Here is a 13,342-nt window from a genome sequence, read left to right as displayed (position 1 = left end):
GTGGCAATTGTGTTTCAAGTATTATGAATGAAATTAGAGAACTAGACACGTGAAGGATACTGTACATAGCCACAGGAAAGCAGAGACACACAGTTATTTTAACTGTTGTGAGGAATTATGTGAAAGCTAGCACAGTGAGGGTCATTTATAAAGTGTGCTCCGAAAAGACTCATCTGTGCCTTGTTCCCCAGCTGGTGCTACCTGGGAGGTTCTGAACACTTCAAGAGGTAGGACCTACCTGAAGGCAGATCGCTGGGGGCAGGTCCTTGGGGACATCTTGTCTCTGGCCCCTTCTTGTGTCTGTCTCTTTCTCTCTTAGCTTCCTGTCTGGCATCAGATGAAAAAGCTCCTCTATCACATGCTACCTCTGCCACGATGGTAGTACACGGGGCCAAGCACCCCCCAGTTTGAACCTCTTGAAAGTTGTTCTCTCGGGGAAATGAATCACAGCTCCATAAACTAACTGATACAGCAATCACAACTCCTAAGCTAACAGGTACACCAATCACGGCTCCATAAGCTAACTAGTACACCAATCACGGCTCCATAAGCTAAATAATACAGCAATCACGGCTCCATAAGCTAACTAATACAGCAATCATGGCTCCATACGCTAACTAATACAGCAATCACGGCTCCATATGCTAACTAATACAGCAATCACGGCTCCATACGCTAACTAATACAGCAATCACGGCTCCATAAGCTAACTAATACAGCAATCACGGCTCCATACGCTAATACAGCAATCAACAATAATCCCATCGTCAAATGGAGCTACAAATTCAGGCTGGAGTGACAAAGAACTACAAGAGAGAGAGAGAGGTGTGAGGTGACAGATGCGGAGGCCTGACAGATACAGGTGAGGAGGAAGCCTGAACTAAGGTGCCAAAGTGGAAAACGGTGATGGAATGGCTTGGTTGGCTTGTCTGTGGTCTTAACACAAGAATGGCAGGACACAGACGTGAAGAGCAGGCTGGCAGGCTTTAAATGTTTAACTAATAATGGGCTTCTAAAGTTCTCAGCTGAGGTCTTTAAATTATTATGTTTTTTACATACAAACTTGACCATAACATGAGTCATGAGTTAAAAGTCTGTATAGAGACCAGGCAAAGGGGACAGAATATATTAACCTGGTTAAAATAATGGCATTAAAAGTAAAAATTTGAAAAAAAGACAGGATATAAAAAAACTGGACAATAAATAAATAACCAATTGTATGTAGTGTTTCTCAAAGTATGGTGAAAACTTTATTTACTTTGTAAATGGCTATATTAGTTTCTAATGGTTGGTCTCAATTTCTCTACTTATTTCATCTGAACTAGCAAAAGTCTGTGGACTTGTACCAGTCTAGAAGCCACACTGTGGACAGCAACTCTATTGTATGATGAATTGATACTGCCAGTGACTAAGACTTCTTATCAGGTGACTGGAAACACTGCAGTGCCGCCACGGTAGGTCTGGGAGGGGCATCCCGACAGAAGACACGTCTTTTAGGCAGGAGTGCATGCGAGTGAGAAAATTCCATATAAAAGACATTTGCTGGTATGATTTATTTTCCTTATTTCATTTTACTATCCTATCGCTAAGAAGAAAAATAAAGGTACCATGAAATTTGAGGAAACCTTAATTTTTACAGAAAACAATGTCAGGCAGGGGCTGAAACAATTTAAATATTTTATAGTGTGTTATTGCTTGATATAATTTGCAATCAAATATAATGATACAGACTCTCTGGCCCTGCATACTAACATAAATTATTTTCTTTATGACAGTCGCATATACATGTAGCTCCATTGTTTTGAGAAATATCCTTGATGATGGACCCAGAGTGATTTAATTGTCCTTATGTTCCTCAAATCCGTGACATAAATCTTGGGTCACCAGCTGTAGACAAAGAACTCTTGTGTTTGGCTTGACACTAGAGATTGATGATGCTTGACTAGACAAGTAGAAACCCATCTTCCTGGTAATGAGGAAGAGCACTGCTCCCAATGGGGATGAGACATTGAAATCAGAGGCTTGATAAATGATAAATCCAAGGCAAGTAAGTGACAGTATTATTGCCAAATATTAGATTATTAAAAGGGGGGGGCTTAGAACAAAAGAAGCCAAAGATGCTTGCAATTATCAAAGCAAATGGCAGACCTGACTTTTGATAGCATAGTGCCTTATTTAATAATTACACACTAGCTAATGGTATTTGATACCTTGTATAACCTTGCACAAAAACAAAAGCATCAAAGAAATAAATGTTAGTGTTGACACTTATTAGGTAGTAATACTTAGGATGACATCTTTATCAAGTAGATTTTCTTCATTAATTTCCAAACAAAAAAAAATTAAATACAAAATTTTAGCTAGAACTCAGGTAAACTTATCAAACCCTAACATGGACAGGTTTAAATAGAATAAGCAGAGCTGGTAAACAAATAACTCACAGTGTCCATCTGACTTACCCAAATGGATCGCCCACCACCAGGAATGCAACATCGCTGACATCAGCATCCTTAAAAATATTATCTGCTTCTTGTTCCACTTCCTCTCTGTCAGCAAGAATCAATTTTCTTCCATAAAACTCCTCCTAGAAATTTAAGTAATATCAAGACATCAAAATGAGAGACAGCAGGTTGAGTCTTCAACACAGACATCAAAGAACAACCTTTGTCTAGAACTAGGTGCTAACCTTGGCAACCATCCAAACACAGATCATTCAGTACACCTCATCAGTGAGCCAGAACTCCATATCATGAAGCAATTAAACTCTGTCTTTGGGGCTATCACCAGATCCCTAGAGAAGGCAGACCTCTTAACATCTGAGGCCTCTAAATGTGTGTCTAATAGACCAGGCAGGACACCAAAGGATGAACAGGGACTATGTATTCATGAGCCTTATTCCTGAAACATGAAAATATGGAATACATTAACAATAATGACACGTGGTAGTGCAGATGTTTCACCCAATCTCTACAGGAGCGTTTGTGGTATGCTGGCTAAAATAAAAGGCTACGTCAACAGGAAATGACAGAAAATTATGATTTAGCCATTTACCAAAAAAAAGAAAAAAGAAAAAAAATGAACAGACCTACATAATTACAGGAAAAGAAATAAATTTAAATACATAGGACGTTTCCATCCAAGCTGCTTTGTCAATTTATCTCCTGAAGTTCAACTCTAGAGAGCAAATCCAGAAGAGTGAGCCAGTGAACTAGTGGTCACGTGATACTGGTTAATGAGAGTATACAAGATCATGAGTCGTATAACTGAGTTTCTATGCAATTCAAAAATAGAAAAACATGAATAAAAAATAAATTTATTCCTCCACATTAAGAAGTCTGAGTTATCAAAAATTATAGGGACTGCTACAATGGGAGCAGTGGCAGCCAATATCTGTCAATCAAGGAAGTAGATGGACAAACAAATAAGCATCCAAAAAAAAAAATGCTACAATTCCAAATGAGGTAATTATTTCCTAATACCTATATAAAATCTGTTATTCAAATGGGAAAACAACCTCACCTAGAGAGACATTTCATCAGCTCTCAATAACACTGCTTACATAGATTTTAAAAAACGAATCCTTTATTTTTACATTTACTGTGTATCTTTTTCGTAATCATTAATCTTTACGGTTTACTCTGATTTTAGAAACCAGAAAATTTACAGTCACAGGACAACTATACCTACATCTCTAAGAGAACACATATGATAACTAGATACCATGGCAAAAAATGGTCTTTCCTGAATTAACATTTCCCCAAAACAACTATGAAGTCACATGCCACCAGTGTCATTCCTACAGTTATCTATCTCCTACACAAGGAGGTCAGAGGGCAACTGGAAGGAACTGGCTCTCTTCTCTTACCACGTGGGTTCCAGGGACAGATTTATATTACAGCTTTCCAGAATTCTGGTTTAGACATATTATATTTTCTTCCTTCCACTACTTTGATAAATTCCTACTTAAACCTTTCATTAAGTTTTATAATGCAGACAGAAGCATGACCACTTGTAACAAAGACTACGTTGCTTATACATCTTTATATAATACAGATGCATTCAACCAATAAGCACATAAGATTTAATGTATCAAAAGAAATTACCTAGGAAGCTTAAGTTGTATGTACCAAAACTAGTACTCTTTCCCAGACTTGCTGTCTCTGTATTTCTTTTGGAGAGTGTATTAATACAACTATCATTTGGCCGTATGAAAACTGTGATTAAGGGAAGAAGAATCAAGCTTGGAATTTCTTTAGCAACACCTGTATGTGCCTTTTATAAAATCTTGACTGGTTGATCATTACTAAGTAGAAAGAATGTGTTCATTACAGAAAATGAAATTATCTATTTTTTCTTCTGATATAATTATTTATAAGTTGAAACAGGACTTCATATATAAGTATTAGTCAACAATTTCTAAAAATCAGTTTAGTAAGAAAACAGAAATGAAGGGGGTAAAAAGAAGAATGTGACTGAGGGGGAAAGGCTCTACATTACTGGAGGCATCTATAAGGCATGAACTTATCAATGACAGACTTAAGGTAGACAGTATCCTGGGACAAGCTGCTGAGGGAAGAACAGAAATTAAGAACCTGGAGGAGGACATGAAGAGACGACTAAGGAGCTTTGTAATAGGACAGCATCTAGGCCAAGCCATTATGCTTAATGTGGCTTCTCTGTTAGTGATTCCTAAAGCCATACATGTGTAGTTATTATCCACTGCTAAGACTGCAGAAAGACAGTACGCAAGTCTGGAGCAGCAGTTCTCAACCCTATGCCTATGCCACTAGCTGTATGACACTGGACAAGTTTTCAAACACCTGTGTGCCTAAGAAATGTGAACAGTGACTACAGAGCACTGGGATTGTAGCTCTGTGGTAGAGAGCTTGCAGAGCACGAGAGAGACCCTATGTTCAATTCTCAGCACTGTAAAGAAAATAAACAAAACAGAGCAAAATAAATGTCCTATAAGCATAATAGTCATTACTATGCAATAACAGTTATTCTAGCACCTTAAAACATACTCATAACTTACAAGTAGGTCAGACCAAAACCCTGATTGTCACTCTGTAATGACTACAAATGTTTTGGGAGGACAATAAAAAATATCTTGAGAAATAATACTTTACTAGCATTTATAATTTATTTACAAAGCTTTGTGACAAACACCCTAATAAAACACTACATACACCTTCCAATTGGTTATTTCTCTTTGACAAATGATGGCAGAAGCTTGGACATGTATCGACTGAAATGTCTGAAAACTTTCATGCTAGGCACTGTTCTAAGAGCCTAGGAGGCAGACTCTTCTGATCTCAGCTTATACAAGAAACTAAAAGTATAGGAACTGTGCAAGAATATGTCGCAAAGCACAAAATGTCCCAATTTTCCTCTAAGCTATTGTCCAACACCTTATTTTATTAACCTGCCTATTCTCTTAGATGGCTGTAAATGCATTATGGCCTTGGATCAGTGATCAGAGTCACAGTTCTGGCATCTTGAAGTAAGAGTCACAACCAGCAAGTGTGGCCAGCAAGTTGGACATTAGACACTATTTTTGTTATAATGCATGGCAAACTCAACAAGCCTTAATCAAGTCTTCAAGATTTCAAAGTAACGCTGCAACCTTCCGAATTCTCTGGGCTGTGAATCTGAGAGGAAAGACCAGAAATTCTGTGGCTTGCACTTTGATTTGGAAGACTTGACAATTTAGAAAGCCCTTCCTCTCCTCCCACAACACACCCATCAGTCTTTTATCTCAATATTTGTTCCACTTTGAGTCTGACAATTAACCAGACACTGACCCTTCTGCTCATATTTATTATTTACATATTTACCCTTAATGAGAGCTGCTCAAGGTATACAATACACTAATAAATCCTCTGGATACTTAGTCTTAGGTTCACTCTTTATACACATGTGGGAATGCCAGCCTTCCTGGGAGATTTTAAGTAAGATCTCTTTGGATATGTTGCAGACAGAGAGGCGATCGCCGCCGTTCCCAGTGGAAATACTTCAAAGGCGGACGCTTTCAGATTGCTCGCTGACTGGACACCAACTCATTAAGGCTGCATCAGCCCCTCATTAGCCCTCAACTCCGAAAGGATTTCTTGGCTAGCTCATGAAATAACGGATTTTGATAACTATCCCCAAGAGTGTAAAATAACTCTCCTTTTTTTACTTCCTGGAGAAAGCCACAAACATTAGAATTGTAAAGCAGGACAAACCACTGTTTCATTTCCCAAGTTGCTGTGTTAGTGAGTGTGTTTTCTGTTCTCTCCAGACCCAGGGTGTGTTTTAAAAGGGTCTAAAATAAAAAAAAAAAATGCAGACGCTTAGACTCTGTGCAGTCTAGTGTACGAGAATCAGATGCCGGCTAGTTTTCGTCCCCAGAGACCTGGCGACTTTAATAACGTACCAGGGCGTCCTTCCCTACAGTCAGGACTGAGGTGTAGGCTTCCAGATAGACGCGGCTGCAGCGTCTCACAACTTCCAGGCCCTTGACCGTGATGTCTTTGGCATCTCCCAGGCCCAAGCCGATCAGGTAAAGCATTTCGAACTCCAGGGACGGGGAGACTGCAGGGCGAAGGGGACAACAAAACGTCAGCTAATACCAGGGACCTAAAGACTAGGGACGAAGATAAAAACCAATGGTGCTCCAGGGGCACCGCACCGCACGTGACGTCTGAGACCCTGACATCAAGCATACACTTAGAAACGACTGGAATGACTGTTTTAAGTAAAGTTAAATCCAATTACCCGCTTCGAGACTCGTAGGTGCTTCGCTAACGCCCCTTAAAGTCTCACTGTAGCCTTTCTATAAACGCAGATCCCAAACCATGTGCCCGGCAGAGACAGACCTTCCGGGCCCCACCTTCGGTGCCGTAAAGCGCAGGGCCTTTTACAGCACTTTACGACGGGCAGAACGGGAGGAGGCTGGCGGCTCCCGGAGCCGTCGATAGCTTCCCGCAGTGGCCAGGACTGACCTGTGGGCGCAGGGGCAGGGGTCAAAGGTCGGGAAAGGACCCAGCGTGCCCACGCTCGCGGCAAGCCTGACGCCGCCTTTGCTCAGATTAGAATCCCGGCTTTGTGGATCTGCTGCTGTTTCCCCAGCGGTCACCCTAGTGAGGGGACAGGGTGACAAGCCGTGCAGAGTGTGGTTGTAAGTTCCCACGGGAGAGGGCAATGACTCTTTCCAGGGGTTTGTCCCCAGCATCTGAGGCTGGAATGCCCCCCAGGGATCTGCGTTAGTCACCCTCAGTCGACAGTGACCTTTCAAGAGTGCTCAAGGGATGCCTAAGTACAAAGTGTGATGACACATGCGGATGAAAAAATGCCACAATGAAGCCCCGTTACTTAGTAACTAACTAAAGGGTAATTTTTAAAAAGTAATGCCATTGCGGAAGGGGGGTGGTATGCATAAAAGAAAAAAACGAAAAAGTGCTTCAGACCTCTCGGCGATTATTGCCAATATTCTTATAAAGGGATTGTTTGGAAAGATTTACCGAAACGTCGTTCAAGCTGGAAAGACAGTTTCATTGCTCGTCTTGGTACACGGTGCTGGCTACTCAGATTTTTCCTGGTGGCTTCAGGACGGTATGCCCTCCTGTCTATCTCTGCATCCTTATGGAAGAGATCTTCCCTTAAGCCTGACCATTTTCCTTCAAGGGTTGTCTGACCTCTGCACTTCTCATCCTGTAAGCCTTTTTGAGCTGGTTCTTTCTGTTGCCACTACATTGGTTTAATTTTTGCACCATATTAAAGCATACACACACACACACACACACACACACACACACACACACACCTTAAAATAGAACATGGGTGTAAATGGAAAGACTTAAAATTCGAAGAAAACAAAGGGAAAAAGACCTGTGACCTTCTAGGCAAAGATTCCTTAGGTATGACATCAAAGACATGGTAAAGAGAGACAGAAAAGTTATGCCTTAAAAAATAAAAACTCCCTTGAAAGGTGAAAGTCATACACTGAGAGGAAAGTATTTGCAAACCAGAAATTTGATAAAGGACTTATGCAAAGCAAACAATACTCAAAGCGCAAAAAGCAGGGTCAGCAAGATGGCTCAACTGGTAGAGGAACTTGTTCCACATATCTGACAACCCGAGTTTGACCCCTGGAGCCCAATAAAAAAACAGTCCCGCAGTTACCCCTGCCCTCGAAAGACCTGTACCCGCAACACACACCCAATTAATAAACTAAAGATGGGTTAATGTAATGAATTGTTAAATGCAATAATTAAAAACAGCTCAACATGAAAAATGGGCAAAAGATTTTGAGTGACACCAAATAAGATACTAATAGCAGATAATAAGTATTTAAAATATTTTTAAACATGAACACTAGGGATATACTTTTGAAAATTCTTTTTAGTTTTTTTTGTTTTGTTTTATTTTTTTCCAAATTCTTATTTTTATGTGTGAATGTTTGTTGCCTGCATGTTTATCCGGCTACCGTGTGTGGTTCTGGTGCCCATGGAGGTCAGAAGAGGGCATCAGAATCCCCGGAACTGGACTTACTGATGGGTATAAGCCGCTGTGTTAATGCTGGGAATCAAGCCCCAGATAACCCAGAAACCTACCAAGTCCCACACATGCAGAGCTGAACGCATCCTCTCCACGTGCTGGGTGTTTTTCTCCGTGGTATGTACGTTGGTTGGGATAAGGTTGACATTTGCCCAAGCCAGATATTAGTCACCCCCACATGCAGGGCCATGTCTGCTCCTTCTCGGAAACCATACTTACTGTCCCTGTGGTGGTTCACTTCCGTTACTCTGTTTTCCAGGCATCTTGTCCTCGGAGGAACCAGGGAGTTTCTAGTAAAGATACCACCTAAAGATGCCATCCCCTTTCTAAACATCTGTGGAAAGCCAAGAGCAATCCCATGCTCCTTTACATATCCCCGAGATTATCTATGGGATGTTCAGTGCCTGCCTCCCTAGTCTCCTTCCATGCTGCGTGCCATGAGCTTTTCTCCAGTGATAATGACCCACCTGGAATTCTGTGTCCAAAACATGTAGCCATATGCACCTTGCTGTCATTTCAGCGTGGAATTCTGTCGTCCATCTTCAGCCTAGCTCACCACCATTCATCCTTTACACCTAGGCTCTCTCCCCAGAGGTCTCTAAGCTAGGCAAAGAAGCGTCCTCTATTACAGTACTGCGTCGATAAATAAGCTAGATCTGCTTAAAATTGCCTGCTCGTATAGGCCCCATGCCTAGCAACGAATGGCCAACACAAAACAAACTCAGTGAAGTATTTGTAGATACGTGTCTCATATTCATTTGTTTGGGCATTTATTGTAAATCTTATTAGTCTTTTTACTTGTATATTATGGTTTCCAGTTTTATTGTGGGTTTTGCTTTTGTGTCTCTCTGTATGTGTTATGCTTCTTCACTTTTTAAAATTCTGTTTTGTTTGCTTTTTTATTTACTTGTTTGTTTCCTAAGGAGAGTAAGAAGCCGTGGAGTTGGATTGGGGGTTGGTGGGAAGGATCTGGGAGGAGATGGGAGAGGGGAAAGCATAATTAGAACATATTGAATGAATTTTCGATGAAAAATGTAAATAAATAAAATAGCCTTCTTGTATTTCTTTGTGAAAATAATCTCATAAAGTAGTGCCTTGTCTTCCTCACACACTCTTCCCTGGGCTTAGCATTGTGCATGCCCATAGTAGCTTTACAGCACGTGTGTATTTATAGATTATTATGGATCCATTAGTACTCAAGAAATTTCTTTCAGTTATACTTCCTGTTTTATGCAATGCAGGTGTGTGATATATTGAAAGTGACTGCCAGAAAGTCACTGATAGAGCTTCAGACGTGAGCATGTCTTGTTCACACCTCTCCAGTAAGCTATTTGAGTTGAAAGGCTTAGGATACAGATCATACACACTTTAAATGCACATCACGGAATAGGTCAACAAAGTTTTCAATGCATTGGTCACTTTTAATGAAGTTTTAGATCTTATTGAATGTTTTCTTTTCGATTCATAGTAAGTGGATATTGTCAAAAAGAATAGGTAATTCAAATTATAGGAAAAAATGAAAGTGTTCTATAGCAAGAAGTTAATCATCATATTTTTAGATAAAGAATTTTAGTTTCTATGAAAAATTTTCCCAGAAAAACTTAACTTTAGTATAAGATTTGTCGTAAGCCCACTTTCCTACTTTGCTTTGTCCCTCAATACAAAGGTAAAACCTTTTTCTTTCCTCAGGGTCAAAAAGAAGAAAAGTTGTGTCAATCTTTTCCCTCTTCAGTTTAGCAAACATAAGCAGCAAACCTTGCCTAGTTTGTTTTTTTTTTTTTTCAGAACCATTCTGTGGGGGTTGGCTGTTTCTCTCACTGTTTTGAACAGCTTTCAAATAGGTTTGCTTCTCCCCCACACCCCCAGCAACTTATTAGGAAACTCTATAAGCTTAGGAAAGTTGAAACAATTTTACAGTAAGCCTGCACAGCTTCCTAGATTCCACAGCTGTTAAGAGGTCTCTGTGTTTGCTTCAGAACACATTTCCCCATCAAGCTGGACATCAGCCCATCTTATTTTTTTGATACATTTCCAAGGGCCTATCATTTCTTTCCTGATTCAAGCTGAGCTTTGAATGTTTTCCATTAAAACAGCTACCTTTTTAGCATATGTTGGTATGCCGTTTGAACAACTGACAGCAGTTAGAACGCAAACCCATTTCACTAGTAGAGCAAATTGCAAGTCTTGTGCAACAGAAAGAATGTAATCGTAATAAAAAGCCTGAGGATTTTCTATTTCATGTTCCTTTGTTAAGGTAGAAACATAGCAAATCCTTCCCGTGGGTGAGCATTTGTCTATTTTGTGTTTTGAGATACCATTTAGAGATTTGTATAGCCTTTGTCAGTAGCTCAGTTTTACTGTCCTCACTGAGAGGAACCTCTCCCCGTCTTCTGGCAGTAGTCACACAATGTGGCCTGCAGATGCACACTGTCGCAGCAAGCTATTCTTTGTGGCCTTTCCACCCCACTGTCATCAACACCGTGTGCTACTTATATTTGAAAGAAATAACATAGCCGAGATGCTTCATTACATCATGGACAAATTGTAATTACCGTACAGCTAAAAGAAGCCATCCTTCAGTTTTCCTATTTGAGCTTGTTTCCCTGTTGAAAAGAAACCGTCAGGGGACTGACTAAACTCCATCTGACCTTATTGTGAATAGAGAATATTATTTTACCCTGACGCTGGCCTTTTAACCTACATGCTCCCACAGATTGCCTTTGTTAGAGGAAATCTTCATTAATATTCGGAGAGTCTAGCGACCTTGAATTGATTTATAGTCACTATTTTCTAACAAATAAATGGTAATTAAAGATAACACTCCTCTAGAGGAGACTATATTTACTAAGGTTTAAAATAAAAAGTCTTGCTGTTACTTTATTGTGTATTGGTTCACTTAGGGGAAAATCACTTTTTATTTATCCAGTGACCTTGTGTATTCCTTATATGGCCATATGAAGTACACGTGTAGGAGAAAGAAAAGAGTAAATCCAGAGCTATTTTCTGTACAATAAAAGGAAAATGTTATTGTCAGTAATCTTGGCTCTATAGCTTGACAGTAACCAGGTGGAAGGCGTCACCTAAAGCCTTATGTTTTTCTGTAAAATGGCTTCCAGAGATGTTCATCTTCCACCTCCTACCTGTGTGTGTATTAGGTGTTTATTTCTAAGCCATTTGATAGCTAGTAGTTCCTTCAAAAATCTATGCTAAATAATAATAATAAGCAGAGATAGATAGTTTGACTTGGTGATTTCAAACTATGTAGTGTCTGCTTATATTAAATACATATAAATTAGGCATGATTTTTGTTGGGAAATAGCCTCTCTTTCACTCAAAATCCATGACTGTGTTACTGTTATAGTTTTGTTTTCTTGTAAACATTTGTTTTATTTTTATATGTATGAGTGTTTTGCTTGCGTTGTATGTATGTGCACTGTAGTGCCCATCAGGCCAGAACATGGCATGAGATCCTCTGAGAGGCAGGTGGGAACTGCCATCTGTGTATTGGGAGCCACCACGTAGATCCTGGATACTGAACGTGGGTCACCTACAGGGGTAGCAATCACCCCTAGTCACTGACCCATCATCCATCTAGCCCTGTGGCTTCGCTTAAAGAGGCTTTATTTGCAGAGAGGTCGTTACTTTACCATGCAACGCTAAGGAATATGCTAAGTTGCATTTTCTCAAATGGAAAAGAAGGCACACGATAACACTTTTGTTTGATTCTCTGCCTTTTGGAGGATTTGCTATCTTACAGGTCTATGATATTGTCCACATGGTTACCAACAATGTTTAGCTGCTTGTTATATCATTGCTCAATGAGTTCATCAACCTTTTACTTCTAGTCTGGTTTCAGGCTTTTGATCATGTGTTTATTATTACGCATGGAATCTGACTGAGAGATAGATTTGTATTTGGAGAGTCCACAGAAGGGTGGGCACATACTATTGCCCTGCTACTAGAAGTCAAAGCGAGCTTTGCAATTGTAGTCTTCTGTAAAAGAAGAAAACGTAGATTTGTGAGAAACACAAAGGAGACCTCTATTTTGGATTGGAATCACGTGTTTCAAGATAATTCTCTTTTCTATGCCACCCACTTGACTATCATTATTGTCACAGCATATTACAAGTGTTGTCAACGATTCTGGAAAAAAATGGTACGAAAACGAAACCGAGGGCTGGAGAGATGGCTCAGTGGTTAAAAGGGCTCAGATTTGATTCCTAGCACCCACATGGCTCACAATCATCTGTAACTCCAGTCCCAAGGGATCTGTATGAGAATGGCCCCCATGGAGCATATATTTTAATGCGTGGCTCCCAGTTAGTGGAACTGTTTGAGGAGTAGGGCTGCACAGAGAATTGGGAGCGTGGGGGCCAGCGGGGAGAGTGGAAGGGGAGGGGGGAGGAGGGAGGAAGGAAGGGGAGTAAGAAAAATATATAGTTCAGTAAAAGAATAAAAAATTAAGTTAGAGAAAAAACTATCAAAAAATAAAAGTAGAGGCTATGCCCTTGTTGGGAGGAAGTCTGTCACTGTGGTAGGTTCCGAAGCTTTAAGAGTCCACTCTTTTCCCAGTTAGCCCTCTCTGCCTCGTGCCTATGGATCAGGATGTCAGTTCTCAGCTACCGGTCTAGCACAATACCTGTCTGCCTGATGTCATGCTCCCTGCCATGCTGGTCATGGACTCACCCTCTGAAACCGTAATCCCGCAATAAACTCTTTCTTATATAAGTTACCTTGGTCATGGTGTTTTATCATAGCAATAGAAAAGTAACTGAGACAGAAGTTTGGAGCAAAGAATAGC

At 40.3% G+C, this 13,342-nt stretch overlaps 1 protein-coding gene across 1 annotated transcript in view; it reads right to left on the bottom strand.

Annotated features, from left to right (window-relative positions):
- Nucleotides 1-6,884, bottom strand: part of Dph5 (diphthamide biosynthesis 5) — a 28,120-nt gene extending 21,236 nt beyond the window's left edge. Inside the window, exons 1-3 of the mRNA XM_057793597.1 lie at nt 6,760-6,884; nt 6,419-6,576; nt 2,460-2,584 (exon numbers count right to left, since the gene is read on the bottom strand). Coding sequence (XP_057649580.1) covers nt 2,460-2,584; nt 6,419-6,553 — 260 coding nt within the window. The 5' untranslated portion in view covers nt 6,554-6,576; nt 6,760-6,884. The remainder of the gene's footprint in view (nt 1-2,459; nt 2,585-6,418; nt 6,577-6,759) is intronic.
- Nucleotides 6,885-13,342: the final 6,458 nt, after the last annotated feature.

This window comes from Chionomys nivalis, chromosome 18, assembly GCF_950005125.1.
Source record: "Chionomys nivalis chromosome 18, mChiNiv1.1, whole genome shotgun sequence".
In the NCBI taxonomy this organism is placed as follows: domain Eukaryota; kingdom Metazoa; phylum Chordata; class Mammalia; order Rodentia; family Cricetidae; genus Chionomys; species Chionomys nivalis.
The sequence above is the reverse complement of the archived record's forward strand: the minus strand, read 5'-3'. Positions and strand labels throughout refer to the sequence as shown.